We start from the raw sequence: 20,348 nt of genomic DNA, 5'->3' as shown, positions 1-20,348 counted from the left end.
ACTATACCTGTGTCTCATGTCTCCTGCATTGGCAGACAGGTTCCTTACCACTAGTACCACCTGGGAAGCCCAAAGCTCTTCTATTTAGCCCCAAAACTAATACCTTTGCTATGAACATGTAGCATGTGAGAAGGGTAGAAGCAAGGAGTTATCAGGAATTTGTTTGCTGTCTAATCCTAGAACAGCATCCACAGCAGAGATGGCAAATAAATCCATAAACTCCCCTTTTCCATACCCATAGCAGTCATCAGTAATCAATCATAACACATTTGCCCCCAAAGCTCTGATGCATTGTCTCATGACCTCCTCAGCAAAGAACCCCGGGAAACATTACCAATGAATTAGATGAGATGATACCTATTTGCTTTCCTGAATCTAAAAGCTAGAAGCAGAGCTCCTGACCCATGTATTTGGGTGGCATTTCTGTAATGTTAGCTTGGATCAACTTCTTCTTCCATAGACTCTATGTGTGGACCATCTTAAAGATGATGATATTCAAAAGGGTCAACCAAGCTAAGAGGTGTATGTATCTGTGAATGAGCCAACTCTCTGATTTAAGAATCCACATACCTATTTCCATACAGCAGCAATCCAGTAACTGGGGGCTAGTGGCCACTACAGTTGCTACAACATAACTTAGATAGTTGAATCCCCCTTAATGCTTTTATATGAGATACTTGCTAGATTCTTCCCATTGCACACCATAGAGAACCCAGTTTTCCTAGGCAACCTCTCATCCCACAGGGAACTGATTCTGTGGTAAAGAATCCTAAGGCCCTCAGCATTTTTCAGCATCAGAGTATCTAGGGGTGAGTTGCTTTGGGCTGAAACTGTTGTGTAACATGACAGCTGAGACGTGAGGCTCTCTGCACTGAGCCACACTGGGAAGAACGTTCACTGACCGGCAGCAGACCAGATGGTTTTCAGCATGAAAAGACTAAAGGTCTGTATTAAAGTCCACATAACTTTAAAGGTTCCACATACTGCTAGAATAGGAGAACCAGGGCTGGAAATTCCAGGTGAGAACAGGGCTTTCTCTCACTTCTCAACGACCCATAAGTAACGAATGTTAGGAGGTAATTGAAGGAGTCGAAGGACAGCAGAGTGGTAAGAAATGAAATAAAAGGGAGCCTCACATTTAAGGTTTAATCACATCCATGAATCTATTTGAGGAGTTTCTGTGCTTTATTCAAAGGCTTGGGGTGTAATGTTAAGGAGTTTAAAAAGAAAATGTCCCTGAAAAAAAAAATTAAAAAAGAAAACCTCCCTGATGTCAAATAGGTAAGTATAGTAGGAATTAAAGCTAGGACACCAGTCCCTGCTTATTTTCCTGGAATAAACACACACACACACACACACACACACACACACACACACACACACACACATTTCATTTCTTTCCCTTAGAACAATAGATTTGAAACTTCTTTTAACCTTGGAATTCTCAGTGCAAACAGAGAGTCAATATAGAAAACACATAAAAGAGCAAATCTTCAGCTGCAGTGGAAGCAGGGCATGGGACCCTCCAGTGTCAGCTCTTCTGTGTCAGCAGCTGAGGTCCCTTGACAGACACTTATTTTAAAAATCATCGCTCTAAGAACACATCTTCATTTCATAATAAAAACTCTTTAAATTTTAGAGTTTAAAAGACATACTCCACACCCGATAAGCTTTGGGACAGAAGTTTAACCCATGCTTTGAGAAATATCTAGAGTAATCTGAGGAAAAAAGGAAGCTCAAGTGTGCTGTGTTTATGTATACAATACAGTAATAATTTTTACACTTGGACCCCTTCCCCCAACACACAGACATGGGCACTCACACACACACACACAGGACCTAGCTAGATCCTCCCTCAATTAACTGGTCTTGTGGGAGTTCAGAAAACAGGGAGCATAGACAAAGGTGTTGCAGAAAATACAACAGAAGCAACAGCCATACAGATAATTGAGAGCTGGATGTTTAGGCGAAAAGGATGTGCTTTTTCTAGTCCAGAGACCCTTCTGAGTTTTCAAGAACATTCCTATCAATTTAAGTGTGTAAGGATAATGCCTACATTTTGTAGATTTTTTTTTTTTTTTGGTAAGTTGGTTGTCATAATGATGGATTAATTTTCTAACAAATTGCAAAACAAAATAAATAACATTCTGGGAATAACTTCATAAACAGTTGCATTTTCTCCTGTGCTTTCCCACTACAATATATTGATTTATTTAGCATCTAGGCAAGTGATTAGATAGTTTTCTCATGGGAAAATCTAATTTTAGTAGGAGTAGGTCAAACTAACCAAGATCTAAAAGCTATGAGTCTCAAACTACTACTTATTTATTTATTTATTTTTGCCTAGAATAAAGGTTAAGTATAGATGGGGGGTGGGGGGCGGAATGGAAAGAAAAGAAGCAAAGAAACAGTCGTATATATCGGCAGCTTCCCACACATCATGTTTCCTCACATTTCACAATTAACAGCATATAAGCTCATCAAAGGAGCCTGGGGTCAACTTTCTGTGACTGGGGGTTACGTAAATAAGGTTAATGAAAACCACATTCCCAGTGAAATTCTCGGTACCTGGCTGTAGAGTTCTACTGAGGATTCTCCCTTGAGCTGATGGCCCGTGAGGTAGGTATTGTGTGAAGATTCAATGTAATAGTAGGAGAGGGGCAGCTGCATTTCTTTAACGTTCTCCTGTGACTCATCGTTTTTCGAGGCAAAATTATCTTTATCCATTAGAAACCTAGGGGAAACAATTTTCTCAGACTTGTATAGGAAAACTATATACTCTCTTTTCTGAAGTATACTTGACTTAAAATATTATATTAGTTTCAGGTATGCATGCTAAGTTGCTTCAGTTGTGTCCAACTCTGTGCGACCCCATGGACTGTAGCCTGCCAGGCTTGTGTGTCCATGGGATTCTCTAGGCAAGAATACTAGAATGGGTTGCTGTGTCCTCCTCCAGGGGATATTCCCGACCCAGGGGTTGAACCCGCGTCTCTTACATCTCCTGCATTGGTAGGCGGATTCTTTACCACTAGCACCACCTGGGAAGCCCAGTTTCAGGTATACAACATCATGATTCAGTATGTTTATAAATTATACTCCATAAAGCTATTATAAAACATTGGCTATATTCCTTGTACTATACATTAATCCTGTATTTATCATATGTATCATTTGTATCTTTTAATCCCCTTCCCCTATCTTTTTAAAAATTATTTTATTTTTTGGGTTGCACCACACGGCAGAACTAAGGTTCCCCGACCAGGGATTGAACCTGTGCCCCCTGTGTTGGAAATGTAGAGTCTCAACCCCTGGACCACTGGGGAAGTCCCCCTTCCCCTATCTTGTCCCTCTCCCAAGTCCTCTCTCCACTAGTAACAGCTAGTTTGTTCTCTGTATCTATAAGTCTATTTGAAAAATATACATGCTTAAATGATGGGCAAAAATATTTTAAAAGTTACCTTGCAAATCCTTCAAATGACATTAGGCCTTGATGACACATACTAATGCTAGGCTCGAACTTCTGCAAGGGATACAAAAGGAGTGTTATTTAGGTAAAGGAAACTAAAGGGAAAAAAACCCACCACATCATTTTTTAAAACTGTTCTGTTTTCATCAGGAAATACCTAAACCAAATATTTGGACTAATTTAGTTATGGAGTGTTAAAATGTAGTTTTTCAGTCCAAAAGAAAACATTTATTATGTGTGAGTTTATTATAGGAAGCATATTTATTTAAGAGGAAAAAAAAAGGGAGAAAAGAATAAAGCTGATTTATATGGAAACAAACAGTATCAGTTTATCCAGGTGAAGACAGGAATCAGAACAGCAGCTACTACAGAGTTGGTGGGAGATGAATGTGAAGGTCCACTCAGGACAGTGGTCACACTCCATCATATCTTAGTGCACACTCAATCATGTGATCATAATCTTACATTTTTAGCATCGCCAGTGATCAAGTCCAGTTGCTGGCCAGCTAATCCACTGATTCCTAATCAATTGACAAGGGAGGCTAAAAGCCTAGACTAATTCTGATGCATGTGGCGCAGCCACAGGGAACCATCTGGCCCCCTCTCTCCTCTCACCCCCTAGAGGAAGCCATGACCACCTTCTCTGGGTTACAGTGACAGCTTCCTTCCCAGTTTCTCTGGCCTTCACTCCTTCCCTAGCAGAGTTTACACTCCACTGGGGCCAGAGTGACCTCTTAGAAACTTAAATTATCTTCCCCTGCTCAAAAATTTCCAATAGCTTCCTACCTCCCATGGACTCCTTACCATGGCCTAAGATGCCTGGATGGTTTGGCCCCTGCCCACTGTCTGAAATCAAGTCTGCTACGGTCCCTCTGGCTTTTGTTATTCCTCACATACACCAATCTGGCTTCTTCTTGCTACTCTCTGTCGGGAAAGCTCTCTCCTTAGATCCTTACAAGGCTTAATCATTCAGGACTCAAGCCAGGTGTCACCTCGCTCGAGTGGCCTTGGCCTACTCCTCTCAACCTTCCATTCCCTTACTCTGCTCAGGTTTTTTTCAGAGCCCATTATTATCTGAAATTACATGATAACTTTATTCATTTATAGTTTGCCTCACCCACTAGAATGTAAACTGCTATGAAGGTTAGAACTTGATCTTAAATACTATATTTCCAGGCCCAGAGGAGAAGCTGATAAACATTTGTCAGACAATCAAAATAGCTGATGACCTAACTACCGATTCCATTGCATGTACTGGAACAACAAAAAACAATCATGTACTGATTCCTTATGGTAGCCACTGGGTAAAAGTGACTTGGTGTTTAGTCACTAAGTTGTATCTGACTATTGCAATGCCATGGAGTGTAGCCCGCCAGGTTCTTCTGTCCGTGGGATTTCCCAGGCAAGAAAACTGGAGTGGGTTACCATTTCCTTCTCCAGAGAATCTTCCCACATCAGGGATCAAATCTGAGTCTCCTGCACTGGCAGGCGGATTCTTTACGGCTGAGCCACCAGGGAAGCACCAATGGACAGAGGAGCCTGGTGGGCTGGATAGTCCATGGGATCGAAAAAGAGTCGGACATGACCTAGCAACTAAACAACAACAGCAAAAGAAAAAGGTTTAGGACCTGTGTTAACTGTATGTTAAATAAGAACACTCACATATTTGGTATTTAAAAAAAAAAATAACCTTTTATTTCTCCTCCAGACTTTAAAGGCATTGGAAGGAAGTATAAAAAGAGTAAACATTCAGCAGAAAATAATTAGAATAGTTAGAAGCTTTACACATGTGCTTGCACACAAAAAAGATACAAACCTGGATGATGCTGAGGATTTCGTCATAAGTATAGTGTTCTCCTTGGCAATTCACTAGGAAGTCATTGAGCTGGAGGATGCCGACTCCAAACACACCCAGAGATGTGCTCTCCACTCCGGTGCCATTTGTCACAATGCTTGCAGCAGCAATGGCATCAGATATCTGCCTCTGGTTGTCGGACAGCTGCTGTTTACTCTTGATGAATAACCCCAAATCTGAGACATTTCTGGTCAACAAATCTGAAACAGAACCATCCGACAGAACATGGACGGGCTAGCCAGCATCTTTCATAAAGCCCATTTTTGGAGATAATGGTGTTGTGGAAATATTAAGCAGTAGTAACTCTTCACTAATCTGTCTAAACAAGCTATCAAGCTCAGTGCTTCTTCCTGGCTTCACATAGTTGAAGGAATAAAAAAACGAATTGGTGAATAAATAAAAGAAATGAAGAGAGCTAGGTCAATGATCCTAAAAGCTCATAAACTTTAGTATCAGATGCAAACTCATGTAAATTCAGTTGGGGACTTTAGGTTGAATTCAGACCTTGGTTTTTGAGAATAACCACTTCTATGACTGAGCACGCATGGAAGAGGTACCCTTAAGATTACCGTTTTTTTGTACTTTAAAAGTGTAACTGTAAACATTTGTGTGCAGGTGCCTGTGTGAACATATGTTTTCAATTCATTTGGGTGAATACCAAGGAGTAGAGTTGCGGGATTATATGGTAAGAGTACATTCTATTTTGTAAGAAACAGCCAAATTCTTTCTGAGCTGGCTGTACTGTTTCACACTGCCACGAGCAATGCCCTAGTTGCTCCACATTTGCACCCTCTTTGGTATGGCCGGTCATTTTCATTCTAACCACCACGGAGAACGGGTGGCAGTTTCTTGCAGAGCTAAATACAGGCTCACCATAGGATCCAGCAACTCCATTCCTAGATGTTTACCCAAGTGAGTTGGAAACTTATGTCCACAAAAAAGCCTGCATACCAAATATTTATAGCAGTTTTCTACATAATTGCTAAAACTCAGGAGCAACCAAGATGTCTTTCAACAGGTGAATGGGCAAGCATACATATAACAAAATATTATTCAGCAATATAAAGAAATGAGCTGTCAAACCATGAGAAGACATCAAGAAACCTTAAAACACATATTACCCAGTGAAAGGAGCTAGTCTGAAAAGGCTACATACATACTATATGATCCCAACTACATGACATTCTGGGAAAAGCAAAGCTATGGAGACAGGAAAAAGATCAGTATTTTCCAGAGGTTCAGAGGAGAGTGGGAGAATGACATGACGGAGCACAGCAGGTCTTTAGGACAGTAGAACTATTTATGCTGTATACTATTGTAATGGCAAATACATGGTCATTATACTTCTGTGAAAACCTATAGAAAACACAGACAGTGAACATTAATGTAAGTTATGGACTTCAAATATATCAATATTGGCTCAACTGTAACAAATATACCACACTAATGCAAAAAATTACTAAGGGGAGAACTGTATGTACGGGGGAGAGCATACAGGAACTCTCTGTACTCTCTGCTCATTTTTCTGTAAACTTAATTGTCCTAAAAAAAATAGTCTATTATTTTTTTTGAAAACTATAACTACTTGACAAATCTACAGTTATGTACATTTATAACTGAATGGTTATAAGGTTGAAAAAGGTTTGTATTCTTAAGGACAATATGTTTTCAAATAATTAAAAAAGAAAATGCAGGAAAGAGGACTAAGTTAATTTTGTTTTTTGCTTTTTAGAAAGGTTTATGGTTTCCAGCAAGAACAGAAGAGAAAAATAATAGGCCTCAAATAAATGGGTGGTGATGGTAATGGTGGCGGCAATGAATGGGATCAAGGAATTCTGGTTTATGTATTAGGAAGAATGTCCTGAATGTTCAGGCAGGAGTACTTTGCTGAGGTCAGGCAAGACCCTCCTGTCAAAGGGCAGACTGCTCCCAACGCTGGGTGCAGCACCCACCCACCTGGAGGTAGGGAAGAAACTGGCAGTTCCCAACTGGGACATGCCACAAACTTCGTGGACATTTGGCAATAAGTGGGAAAGGATTTTTAGTTGTCACAATGACTGGAAGGCTCGGTTAAATATATCCTGGGCTCTAAGGACAGACCCATACAATGATGAATTTCCTAGTCCAAAATGCTAATAATACCATCCCATGACACTCCCATTAGAGAAATGATTCTCTAAGCATTTCACCATGCTCCTGGAGGTAGTGTGCCATGTGGGACAGGCTGAAGGTTTGCATGACTGGGTCTCTCAATTTTTAGGTAGAAAGGTCTCAAAGGGAAATATTAAATTGTCACACAAACCTAGGTCAGGCTGAAGACCGCTGACATTTTCATCAATGGTCAGGTTGGTATAGAGGGGGGCTGCCTCAGAGCCAGCTCGATCACAGGGTACGGCGTAGATGTCAAAGAGGTCCTTCAGGTCCTTGCGGCTCCTCACACTGGCACAGGGTGGAGAACACCTCATCTTTAGCTCCGTTTTAACAAGGGAAGGGTAAGAGGAGGGAAGGCTGAGAAGAAAGCCGGCCATACCTGAATGATTTGAACAGCTCAACAAATTCCACAAAACTCATGCTGCTGTCTGAAACCATGAAGCTCTGAAAGCCCTGCATCCCTCCTTTGATCTTCCCTGGCCAGCAGCTGCTGCTGTTCCAAGCACTGCAACAAAGACACGGCCTTGATGGGCAGAACTGGGACCGGTTCTGTCACTCTGCCCTAAGAGACGTTCTGGGATTAGCAACATGAACAGAAAGATGGACTGCAAGTCACTGAAATTTAGGCTCTTTTCTTTCTAAGCATTGCTTTAATTATTACATCTTTTCATTTCTCTCCAAATTCATCTATATTGCATCAGAGGAAATAAAACATTGTATATTGAAACCACTTCATGTTTACAGCCTATTTAATAAGGGCACAAAGCTGAGTTAATATTCCTCTACAAATCAAAACAGGTCTTTGAAATCACAGGTCAATGAGAGGGAAAAAAACCCCATAAATTCAGTGGTTTTGAAGAAAAGTCATTTCAAAAAAGAGCCCCACATTGTGCAATTATAACTTATGGAAAATTATTCATGTGCTTTCATATATTTTAAATCATAGAAACACATTTAAGAAGAAAATCTTGAATGTATCAATGTCTTCCCTTTCTTCTTTCTTTAAAAGTTTTTAGATGAAAACAAGGAAGGGTTTTTAATGCTAATGGAAAATGTGAGTCACAAAAATATGAAGGGTGGAAACAAGCCAACTCTTGCCTAGAATTATATTTGCACCTGCCAAGGCTGTATCTATGTAATATAAAAATATCAGTCATCTGGGTCAAAAATTGAGTCTAGCTCTTTCACAATATTTTTTTATTTCCTATGCTGGTTCCTTGAGAGGAGAGTATGAGAAATGTTTTGGCTGGTTTTTGGTCAAATCAATTAGTAGGATCTTTCTTTCTTTTTTTTTTTTTTTCATTTTTGTTTTTGTGTTTAATTTTTCATTTTTAAAATATTTCAAATATATAAGAAAATAGAGAGAATATTGTAACGAATAGCTAGCTTGTTCTTGATCCTTTCAACAGTGCTTATTTATGGAAAATTATTTTGTGTTGACATCTGAAGGTCACCTCCATTAATGGAAGAGTATTACAAATGGATAGATTTATGGTATTATACTTTGTAGGCCTGGATTGTTGATTCCAAGTATGGTGTGGGAAACAGAGGGTAGATCTTGAAGAAGAGGACAAAGGTCTGATAACAAAGTGGTTTTTCATTTGAATTTAAACATGTATGTTTCATGCCTTCCTTCCTCTGGTTCCCTGACCAGCCACTGTCTATAGGCACCCAACTCCCTCTTACTTTAGGAACCTCTATTCTTCTACTCGGTTCCTTCCTAGGGCTCAATTTTGCTTTCTTCTTGAAGAGTATTCAGGCTGACTTCTCTTCTCCCGCCTTGTCTTCTCTTATTGGCCCCCTGTCCTCCTATGGCGGGGTCCTCTGATTTTGCATCTGGCATGGTAGTCTCTCTATTTTTACCTCTTTGAAAACATTTTCTTTGTTTACTTTGTCTTTCCTTTTCCTGCTTATGAGTGATGGAAGTAAAGGGAAAGGCCACTTAATTGTACTTATGTGGCCGTTTTATTTTCCCAGGGTACTGTTTCAGTTCAGTTAGACAGTTCAGTCAGTCAGTTCAGTCACTCAGTAGTGTCCAACTCTTTGTGACCCCATGAATTGTAGCACGCCAGGCCTCCCTGTCCACCACCAACTCCCAGAGTTTACTCAAACTCATGCCCATCAAGTCAGTGATGCCATCCAGCCATCTCATCCTCTGTCATCCCCTTCTCCTCCTGCTCCCAATCCCTCCCAGCATCAGGGTCTTTTCCAATGAGTCAACTCTTCACATGAGGTGGCCAAAGTACTGGAGTTTCAGCTTCAGCATCAGTCCTTCCAATGAACACCCAGGACTGATCCCCTTTAGGATAGACTGGTTGGATCTCCTTGCAGTCCAAGGGACTCTCAAGAGTCCTTTCCAACACTACAGTCCAAAAGCATCAATTCTTCGGTGCTCAGCTTTCTTCACAGTCCAACTCTCACATCCATATATGACCACTGGAGAAACCATAGCCTTGACTAGACAGACTTTTGTTGGCAGAGTAATGTCTCTGCTTTTTAATATGCTATCTAGGTTGATCATAACTTTCCTTCCAAGGAGTAAGCAGCTTTTAATTTCATCTGCAGTGATTTTGGAGCCCCAAAAAATAAAGCTTGACACTGTTTCCACTGTTTCCCCATCTATTTGCCATGAAGTGATGGGACCAGATGCCATGATGTTAGTTTTCTGAATGCTGAGCTTTAAGCCAACTTTTTCACTCTCCTCCTTCACTTTCATCAAGAGACTGTTTAGGCTGAAATATAATGCAAAGAATCCTGATTCTTTGTAGCTTTAATTTTGTTACAAACCTACAAACCTTGCAAAAGTGGTAAAAAGGATTTCTAGGTACCTGTGATCCAGTTAAGCCAAATGCAGAAATTATGTACATTATTCACACTATGAAAGGATGCTTCCCTTTAAAAGAGGATTTACTGTAGGGTTTTTATCTATAGCAAGCTTCTGAGAGAGAGAAAGAGAGAGGTACAGAGAGAGAGACACCCAGAGAGACAGACAGAGACACAGAGACAAGGAAAGAGAAAAACAGACATGAGGAGGAGGGAAATGCGGGGAGGAAGAGAAGGAGAGAAGAGGGCGGGTGATGCATGTGTGTTAAGTGTGTGTGTATAGAAATGTTTCTAAAACAGTACCTATACAGACCCATATCCTCCTCCCACTTCTCTGACGAAGTAATAGAATGTCTGCTTTTTTTTTTTTTTATCATGGTTCTGTCTGGAATCTCAACATTTCTTAAACTTTAGTGTGGGGTTGAGAGAGATGGTATGGCATTCTGATTCCTCTGAAAGACTTTCATTTTAATATATTTTTTTAAGAGGGTAGCTGTTGTTTCAAATCTTTAATTGGCATGGACCTTAAAAAATTATTTACAGTAATACCAGCTTTAGGATTATATCTAAACCTCTCCAACTAGCTGTAAGACATTCATTTCTCCAGACATGTACATCTTATACATGAGAAGAGTGTTAAATATATTTCACCCATTAGCAAAGGATCAAGTTGCTTACATGAAAACATTTATCCTTCATTTAGAGCAGTGCTATCCAATAAAACTTTCTGCAATGATAGAAATGTTCTTTATCTGCACTGTTGAGTACATACAGTAGCCACCAGCCAGTGGTAGCTCTGCAATACTTTTAATGTGGCTAGTGTGACTGAGGAACTGAAATTGAAATTTTATTTTAATTAAATTTGAATTTAAATAGTCAGTTAACTTTTTTTGTTTGTTTTCTTGTGGCTGCTGTGCTGTGCTAAGTAGCTTCAGTCATGTCTGACTCTTGCAACTCCACGGGCTGCAGCCTGCCAGGCTCCTCTGTCCATGGGATTCTCCAGGTAAGAATACTGGAGTGGGTTGCTGTACCCTCCTCCAGGGGATATTCTTGACCTAGGGATCCTGTAACTTCCACGTTGTAGGCAGATTCTCTATTGCTGTGTCACTGGGGAAGTCTTTCCTGTGGCTAGTGGCTGCTAGACCAGACAATGCAGATTTAGAGACGGACTGCTCAGGTTTTGTTACTGTTCCTGACCTTTGAAGGATTGGTTTGTCAAAAAAAATTAGAAGCCATTATAGTAATGTGAGGGGCTTCTCTGGTGGCTCAGATGGTAAAGAATCTGCCAGCAAAGCAGAAGACCTGGGTTCAATCCCTGGGTTGGGAAGACCCCCTGAAGAAGGAAATGGCAACCCACTCCAGTATTCTTGCCTGGAGAATTCCTGGACAGAGGAGCCTCACGGGCTACAGTCTATGGGGTCGCAAAGTAGTGTGAATGGTAGTAATGTGAGAAAGTAGGAAAATGCAGTCAAGAAAATTAATAGCTTTTAAAATTTGGGGGTTTTCAGTTTTAAAGTGATTGTTAGAGACCATCTTTCGACAGAGCGCTGAAAGAGGATGCCCTTCTACACAACCCGAATGGTGTAAAGGGTCCTTTTTATCATGTTAAGGCCCCACCTGGTCGGGCTCTTGTTGGAAGCAGGCAGCACAGGGGAGGACACTGGCCTGATGGGAGATGATGTCCCGGCAGCCAAGGTAGGGGGCCCAGTCGTGGTCAAGGAGTGGGCTCTTCTGGAAGGGAGAGGGTTGGGAGGGTTCATGATGGCATTTGCCTCTGTGAGAGTGGAAGACAGAAAAAAGACAGTGACTCTGATTAAACTTTCCCTCACAAATCAGATAGAAAAGATGTTTCTAAATGTCTGAGGAAATCAATCTATACAGGCAATTACTGTATAAGAAGCATTAAAATATTCTGGCGAGTTCTCAATCCTGGCTACACATCAGAATCATCTGGGGAACTTAAACAGTGCATAGATATCCTGGAGTTACACAGAATCTGAATCGGTTGGGCTGGGGTGTAGCTAGAGCATGCAGAGAGTCTTTGAAAAGCTCTAATATCCAACCAGGAGGTAAGAATCACTGGTCTAATCCAGTGATTTGATTGTATCTTTCAAATCTAATATTCCTTGTCAATAATGGCAAGTTAACTAGTTAGTATTTTCTTCTAAATGCAACTTACATCTGCAAACTTGAGTTTGCAGAAATACCTCTTGGGTTCCATCATCCAGTTAAAAACAAAGGTAAGTATATTTAATAAGATAAAGAGTTTAGTTAAGAAGACCTGTGATATTTATATCTCAATTTAAAACCAAATGCACATTTTCCCATTTAAAAAACCCTTAGATGTGAAGATGCTGCTTTACCTGATTCTTCTTGTTCATTGACATCTTGAGGATCAGAACCACTCCGGCTCCGACTCTCTTTGTGTGTTTTGGCCTTGCGGGTGGCCATCTCGTCATCCGTCACCTCTCCACTCTCACCCTGGGAACAGAAAACTCACCATGCTTATCCTTCCCATCTCTGCTTAGCTCAGGCGGGTCCCTATTTTTTCACTGATCCACCATCAGTACCACCTCCCCCTGGTGAAACCAGTAAAGACCTATGTGAAGGCTGACCAAGTGTTCCCTTGTTCTGTTTATCCCATGTGTTCTTCATAATAATGAAGTACTCCTTGGGGGAAAGGGTGACAAGAGAAGGCATAAGATCCCTGGAGTCTGTGCAGAGAGAGAATTATAAAGCAGATAAAGTTCAACCTAGGCGTCAACAGCCTCCCAAGTGCAAAGAGTGGAACTTCTTCCATTTAAACATGAAGAAAATGTATCACACTATAGTGATAATATAAATAATGTAACATATAATATAGAGTGATACATATATATATCATGCTAAAAAATAAAACACAGAATTTACCATCTTAACCATTTTTAATGCTTCCCTTGTGGCTCAGATGGTAAAGAAGTTGCCTGCAATGTGGGACACCTGGGTTCAATCCCTCGGTCGGGAAGATCCCCTGGTGAAGGAACTGGCAACCCACTCCAGTATTCTTGCCTGGAGAATCCCATGGACAGAAGAGTCTGGCAGGCTACAGTCCATGGGGTTGCAAAGAGTCAGACACAACTGAGCAACTAACACACACATGACCATTTTTAAATGTACCATAGAGAAAGTGGTGCTAACTATTTGTATTTTGTTGTGCAAGGTATTTCTAGAACTTTTTCACTTTTGCAAAACTGATACTCTATACTCATTAAACAACTCCCCCTTTCCCCTTCACCTTAGTCCCTGCAACCACCATTCTATTTTCTGTTTCTAAGAGTTGGACCACTCTAGGTATCTCATACCTATAACTGGAATCATGCAGTATTTGTCCTTTTGTGACTGACTTATTTCACTTAGGATAATGTCCTTAAGGTCATCTGCGTTGCAGCACATGACAGGATTTCCCTCTTTTTATCCCCATTGTATGTACATGTTACCTTTTCTTTATCCTTCATTGGTGGATGGACACTTGATTCTCTTGTTAATATATTTTAAATTGAGTTCTAGCCTTTTGACCCTCCAAAACCTTCCTAATATGATGCTTGTTCCTTATTATCCTTTCTTTGCCCACCACAGAGCCCATGCTCCAACCTGAAGCCTGAATCCAGGGCCCCCTGTGCCAGAGAGGCAGTCCCCTGCATTGTCTGCCTGGTGAATCCTATCTGTCCTTTAAGACCCACCTCTCACCTTCTCTGTGGAACCATCCCTGCCTGACTCCCAGTCTTCTATTTTCCTTCTCTCTAGCTCACAGCACTTTGCAGACAGCGTGACAGGGACTCTCACTTAGATCTCACTGTGTTTGTTAGCATCTCTGTGTCCCTCTATGGACCCTGACTTTTTGCTGGTGGTGACTCAGTTCCTAGTACTGGGCTTGGCATCCAGTGGGCACTTGGTAAGCTCTTGTATTTTATTTGTTTTACATCTCACCTTGTCCCCAATCCAAATGACCTAAAATAGTTTATGGTTATACAGTGGTCCCAGATGATTGGGTTGGATGCTTAATAAACAAGTAACACCCTACCCTCATAAGGATTTTCTTCTTTTTCTTGGCGCTGCTTATACTTAAGGAGTTGGGCTTCTCGACGCTCTTTGCTGATGTCCCAGGGCTGGGGTTTCGAGTACTCCATCGTCTGCCACCAAACAGCTCCACAGCTTGAGCCAAAGTTGGGCCTTCATATCGTCCATCCTCCTGTAAAAGAGACACATTCTGAACCCATAAGGAAAGAATGAGTAAAGGGGGAGTAAATGTATCAAAGGCTTTCGGAAATTCCCAGAGGCAGAGGAGCACAGGCTGTCACCAAAGAATAATGATCTGGCCACCCAAGCGGCTCTAACTGTCCGGACTCTCTGTTGGGGATTTCATCAAGTCCTATGTGGTCCTGGTCAAATCCAGCTGAGTTCCAGTGTTGTGCTTTAATATAGCCACGTTCAATTGGGATTAACAAAAAAATTTCCCTTTCCACTTTCAGAAGTTATGTTTCAGCATTATCACTGCAGGCAAATTCATTAAGATGTACTTTGTAAATCTGGGCTTTGAAGGACTTGGAGGGGGTATATGTGTGTATGACTCTATTGAAGTAAAATCAAGTTCTATTTGTTGTTTCATCACTCTAGCTATATTTTTACCTAGCTTGATGCTTGGGACAGTCTGACTTGAAGTCAGAGTAGGTGGAGTACATGAAATTCATTTTGAAGGGCTTTGGGGGCACCTCAAGTAATTGAGCTGCCATCTTCTTCAGTGACTGATATCCAAGGACAGAGAGCCCAGGGGACTCAGAACACCACGCATATTATGATGCCTTGAGCAGTGAAAACATCCTCAGTGGGTACATAATGGTTTACAATAGCTGTTTCTTGTAAGGCAGCTCTATGTAACATGCACTGAGTATCAGAAGGGATGGAGTAATTAAACAGTGTTCAACAATTCTCCTTGTAAGTCAGGAAAGTTAATAAAACTACAAAAAGTCACATATAAATTGAAGACAATATTGATGTTTCACAAGTCATAGAAAAAGCACCTTTTAAATCTATTTCTATTTACTATCTTTACTTTCTACAAGTTTTTAAGGTTAGTCCTCCTTTGCAAATGCAAAGATGTGCTTATAAATAGATTTTGGCTTTGTTGTAGATAATATGCAAATAATAAAGCGACTTTGTGCGCAAACATGTGTGCATGTGTGTGTGTGTTTGCACCTTCATGTCTGTGCTTGTTCCTAATGTTCCATGACTATCTGATTTGATGACCTGAGTTGTGACCTCCTACTTCCTGAATCCCATTACGGATCCCAGGATGCTTAGTGAATTGGATACTTGGTGATCTTTTGAATGATATGTGATGAAACCTTTTGGTGAGCTTCTGTCCTGAATATCTGTGATTTATGCCTGTCTGTGGGTCATTTTTCTTTTCTTTAACCATATCCAAGTTTACTTTATCTCTTGTCACTGGATACTGTCTTGGGTCTATCAGTCAATGGGGAACATCCTCCCTTGACCAATGGTTGGTATAGGATCCAAATAAGTCAATCAAACTCACCACCCCTGACATGTACACACTACTATATTTAAAATGAATAATAATCAACAAGGTCCTACAGTACAGCTCAATGTTATGAGGCAGCCTGAATGGGAGGGGAATTTGGGGGAGGATGGATACATGTATACATATGGCTGAGTCCCTTTGCTATTCATCTGAAACTGTCACAACACTGGTTGCTAATTGGCTATATCCCAATACAAAATAAAAAGTTAAAAAAACCTCCACCCCTGGAAAATGAATCTTGAATGGAGTGATACAAAGAATGAAAACGGCTGGAGATGATTCCACCTGGTGCAGATCTGCTGGAGAGAGTTCCTGCTAATATATCACCAAACTGACTGCAAAGTGACACAATTTCATAAGCTGATTTTTAACTACCTTATTGCATAACATACTCTGATTACAAAAAAATTCTGTAAAATTTTATCTATGGGTTTTAACTAATACATTTTTAAACATTAAACCTAATGCTTAAACAGAGTAGACCACTTCATTAAAATTTAAAAGCTCTTCTCTGCAAAAGACATGGTCAAGAAAGTTAGAAGACAAGTCACGGGCTGGGAGAAAATATTTGAGAAGAAATATCTGATAAAGGTCTGTTATCCAAAATGTACAAAAAAAATTTAAAACTCAACAATAAGAAAACAAATGACTCAATCAAAAAATAGGTCAAAGAATTTGATAGACACCTCACCAAAATATATATGCAGATGGCAAATAAGCATATGAAAAGATGTTCTACGTCATATGTCATCAGAGAAATGTGAAATAAGACAAGGAGGTACAACTGCACACCTATTAGAATGGCCAAAATTGAGAACACTGACAACACCAAATGCTGGTGAGGATGCAGAGCAATAGGGATTCTCATTTGCTGCTGGTGCGAATTAAAAATGTTACAGCCACGTTAGAAGGCAGTTTCTTACAAAACTAAACACACTTTTACTGTATGATTCAGCAATCACACTCCTTGATATTTACCCAAATGAGTTGGAAACTTGTATCTATACCAAAACCTGAACATGGATACTTACACTTGCTTCATTCATAATTGCCAAAACTTGGAAGCAACCAAGAAACCTTTAGTAGGCGAATGAATGAATAAACTGTGGTTCACTAAGACAATCAAACTTCACTCAGTAATAAAAAGAAATGAACTATCGAGCCACAAGCAGACATGGGGGAAAACTTAAGAAACCGATCTGAGAAGGCTACATATTCTATGATTCCAACTATATAACATCTGGAAAAGGCAAAACTATGGAGACAATAAAAAGATCACTGGTTGCAGGGGCTAGGAGAGAGTGGGATGGAGTGGGAGCAAGATGAACAGGCAGAGCACACAGGATATTTAGGGCAGCAAAAATGCTCCATATGGTATTGTAGTGAGGGATATATGTCAGTATATTTTATCTGTACAAGTCCATAGAATGTACAGCACCAAGAGAGAACTCTAAGGTAAACTATGGACTTTGGGAAATTACGACATGTTAACGTAGGTTCATCCTTTGTAAAAGGATGTCTAGTCAAAGCTATGGTTTTTCCATTAATCATGTATGGATGTGCGAGTTGGACTCTAAAGAAAGCTGAGCACCAAAGAATTGATGCTTCTGAACTGTGGTGTTGGAAAAGACTCTTGAGAGTCCCCTGGACTGCAAGGAGATCCAACCAGTCAATCCTAAAGGAAATCAGTCCGGAGCATTCATTGGAAGGACTGATGCTGAAGCTTTGGCCACCTGATGTGAAGAACTGACTCCTTGGAAAAGACCCTGATGCTGGGAAAGATTGAAAATGGGAGAAGAAAGGGACAACAGAGGATGAGATGGTTGGATGGCATCACTGACTCAATGGACATGAGTTTGACTAAGCTCCGGGAGTTAGTGATGGATAGGGAGGCCTGGCATGCTGCAGTCCATGGGGTCGCAAAGAGTTGGATACAACTGAGTGACTGAACAGAACTGAACTGATCCTTTGTAAAAAATATATCATTCTTGTTAGTGATGTTGATAATGGGGGAGCCATGTATGTGTGGGGACAGGAGGTTTATGGGAAATCTCTGTACTTTCCTTTCAATTTTATAATAAACCTAAAAATGCTCTAAAAAATAAAATCTTTAATAAAATTTAATAGACCCATTACCATGTACATATAAAAGAATCAGCCTCTACTGCTTTGGTTTTCATAAATTCAGAACATCCTAACATGGGCCAAGCTTTACTATTAATGGAAGTATTTTAGGCCTGTAAAAGGCAGGATGCCTTTGTTTAATCTTTAAAGGAGACTTTCTGGGAACTAAAATGTACTTTGAATCTTCCTTTTGTTTTACACAAAACAATAACCTTGTTTGGGATGGATGAAAGATGTACCTTCTATTTTAAATTTGGGCTATAGCAAGTGAAGGTACATTCTCGGTTTTAGAAAATGGTTCATGTGAACACTGAGAATTAGGAAATTGACTCCTTAAAAAGTATGCATGTACTTTTGGGACTTCCCTGGTGGTCCATTGGTTAAGACTCCACATTCCCATTGCGGGGGGCCTGGGTTCAGCCGCTGGTCAGGGAACTAGATCCCACAAGCTGTAACTAAGAGTTTGCATGCCACAATGAAAAGATCCTGCATCCCAAGACTAAGGATCCAGCATGCAGGAACAAAGATCTAAGATCCTGAGTGCCACAACTAAGACCCATGGAGCTAAATAAATACATATTTTTTTTAAAAATTCATGTACTTTTAACTTGGCATATCTTTGCATATGATACCTTAAAGACTCTTAAAACAATCTAACTCTTTAAATAGATGCCCCACTTTTTTCCTTGGAGATAGCCAGAATCTGTTTCTGTTGCTTACAAAGAAGTTTACTGATAATCCTGTGTATAACCTCCTTAGCTTCCCAGAGATCTTTCCAAATATACGAGTTCTTAAGCTCTGCCCATAACATTGAGCCAAAGCTCATGATACCAACCTTTCTTCCACATCCCATATCAAATTTCTGCACAGTTTGCTTTTTAAAAATTTCTTGTATTCCTAGACTTTGTTACAAATATCACTATTGGGAATTCCCTGGTGGTCTAGGGGTTAAGAATCTGTCTTTCAATGCAGAGGACTCGGGTTCAAGCCCTGGCCAGGGAACTAAGGTCCCACATGCCTTGGGGGAATGAAGTCCATGCCACAACTACTGAGCTCACGGGCTCTAGAGCTCGTGCTTGGAAAAAAAGAGAAGCCCATATACTGCAACAAAGACTCAAGAGCAGAGCCCCCCCCCAAAAACCAAACAAACAAAAACAGAAGTCACTATTTTTTCTTGTCTTTTGCTTTATCTCTTACTACTATTTTCATTAGCTTAGTTTATATTCACTAGCACTAAAATACTTGTATTTGAAAGTAACACTGCAAACATTTATCACAGACGAGGACTTGGATGTTAGGAAGATTATTTTCTAAATAAGCTCTTCCTAAATTGGGGATAAAGATATATTCTTATATGGCTGTTAGCAGAAGTTTGGAAGAAATCAAGATCTTCCATATGTTTCTTTAGTTTATAGATAAGTTTAAAAATTTCTTTTGTACTTTGGGACTTCTCAGAGTTTTAAGTACGCTAAGCTGTATTATAAATCACCAAGGGGGGATTTAGAATGATAATACCTATTTGACCTTTTGTTCTCCAAGTGCCAAATTAGCATCTTTTTAATATTCCCTGATACAATTTGGGAACTGGTCTATATGATGGGAAAATGAGTAGTCTGTTGACCTTTTTCACTTAAAAAAAAAAAAAGAAAGAAAGAAATCTTGAGTGTCTAAGACTCTTGTCTGTCTTAGGCAGCTTGTGTAATACATTGTTTTGAGGATGAATGCCATCTATGTTTTCAGAAGTGACTGAGGTATATGGAGGCTTTTTGCCCTTACACTGTGACAGCTTGGTTCCTCACAGGGGTGGAAGGATGGGGGTGGAGAGAAAGGGAGGGATATAGCTGTGGTTATAACTGCGTAAGACCAAGTCCGCTCCAAGTCACTTCCTCTGTCTCAGCTCCAGCAGCACCTTTTCTCATCCATTGTCTGTGGTCTCATCTGGTGCCCCCTCAGCATAAACTGAAGGTTGCCAGGGTAAATGAGAAACTTTGTGCTGTGTGTTGGTTCCTCAGTTGTATCCGACTCTTTGCGACCTCATTGTCTATAGCCCCCTAGGCTCCTATACTGGAGTGGGTAGCCATGCCCTTCTCCAGTGGATCCTCCTGACCCAGGGATCAAACTCGGGTCTCCTGCATTGCAAGCAGATTCTTTACCACCTGAGCCACAGTACAGTAACTGTGAACTTAGTAATGAGAAACTAAGTAGGCTTTACATGTTAATTCAGCTACTTTGTAAGATTGGGAAGGAAAAACATGGAGCAAATAAACCACAGAGGTTTTGTGACAGTGACTGTAATTGAGCCCAAAGACTTTGGTTCATGACCAGACTGAATGCATTTTCATGACTGTAGA

General features: G+C 40.4%; 1 protein-coding gene across 1 annotated transcript in view; it reads right to left on the bottom strand.

Annotated features, from left to right (window-relative positions):
* PLCE1 (phospholipase C epsilon 1) overlaps positions 1-20,348 on the bottom strand; it is a 358,298-nt gene that overhangs the window by 51,004 nt on the left and 286,946 nt on the right. Inside the window, exons 9-16 of the mRNA XM_065922944.1 lie at positions 14,356-14,523; positions 12,659-12,776; positions 11,913-12,069; positions 7,852-7,977; positions 7,624-7,760; positions 5,283-5,521; positions 3,459-3,520; positions 2,569-2,734 (exon numbers count right to left, since the gene is read on the bottom strand). Of these exons, the coding sequence (XP_065779016.1) occupies positions 2,569-2,734; positions 3,459-3,520; positions 5,283-5,521; positions 7,624-7,760; positions 7,852-7,977; positions 11,913-12,069; positions 12,659-12,776; positions 14,356-14,523 (1,173 nt within the window). The remainder of the gene's footprint in view (positions 1-2,568; positions 2,735-3,458; positions 3,521-5,282; positions 5,522-7,623; positions 7,761-7,851; positions 7,978-11,912; positions 12,070-12,658; positions 12,777-14,355; positions 14,524-20,348) is intronic.

The sequence above is a fragment of the Muntiacus reevesi genome, chromosome 2 (genome assembly GCF_963930625.1).
Source record: "Muntiacus reevesi chromosome 2, mMunRee1.1, whole genome shotgun sequence".
Lineage (NCBI taxonomy): Eukaryota > Metazoa > Chordata > Mammalia > Artiodactyla > Cervidae > Muntiacus > Muntiacus reevesi.
Note: the sequence above shows the minus strand (reverse complement) of the source record. Positions and strands in the feature narration are given on the sequence as shown.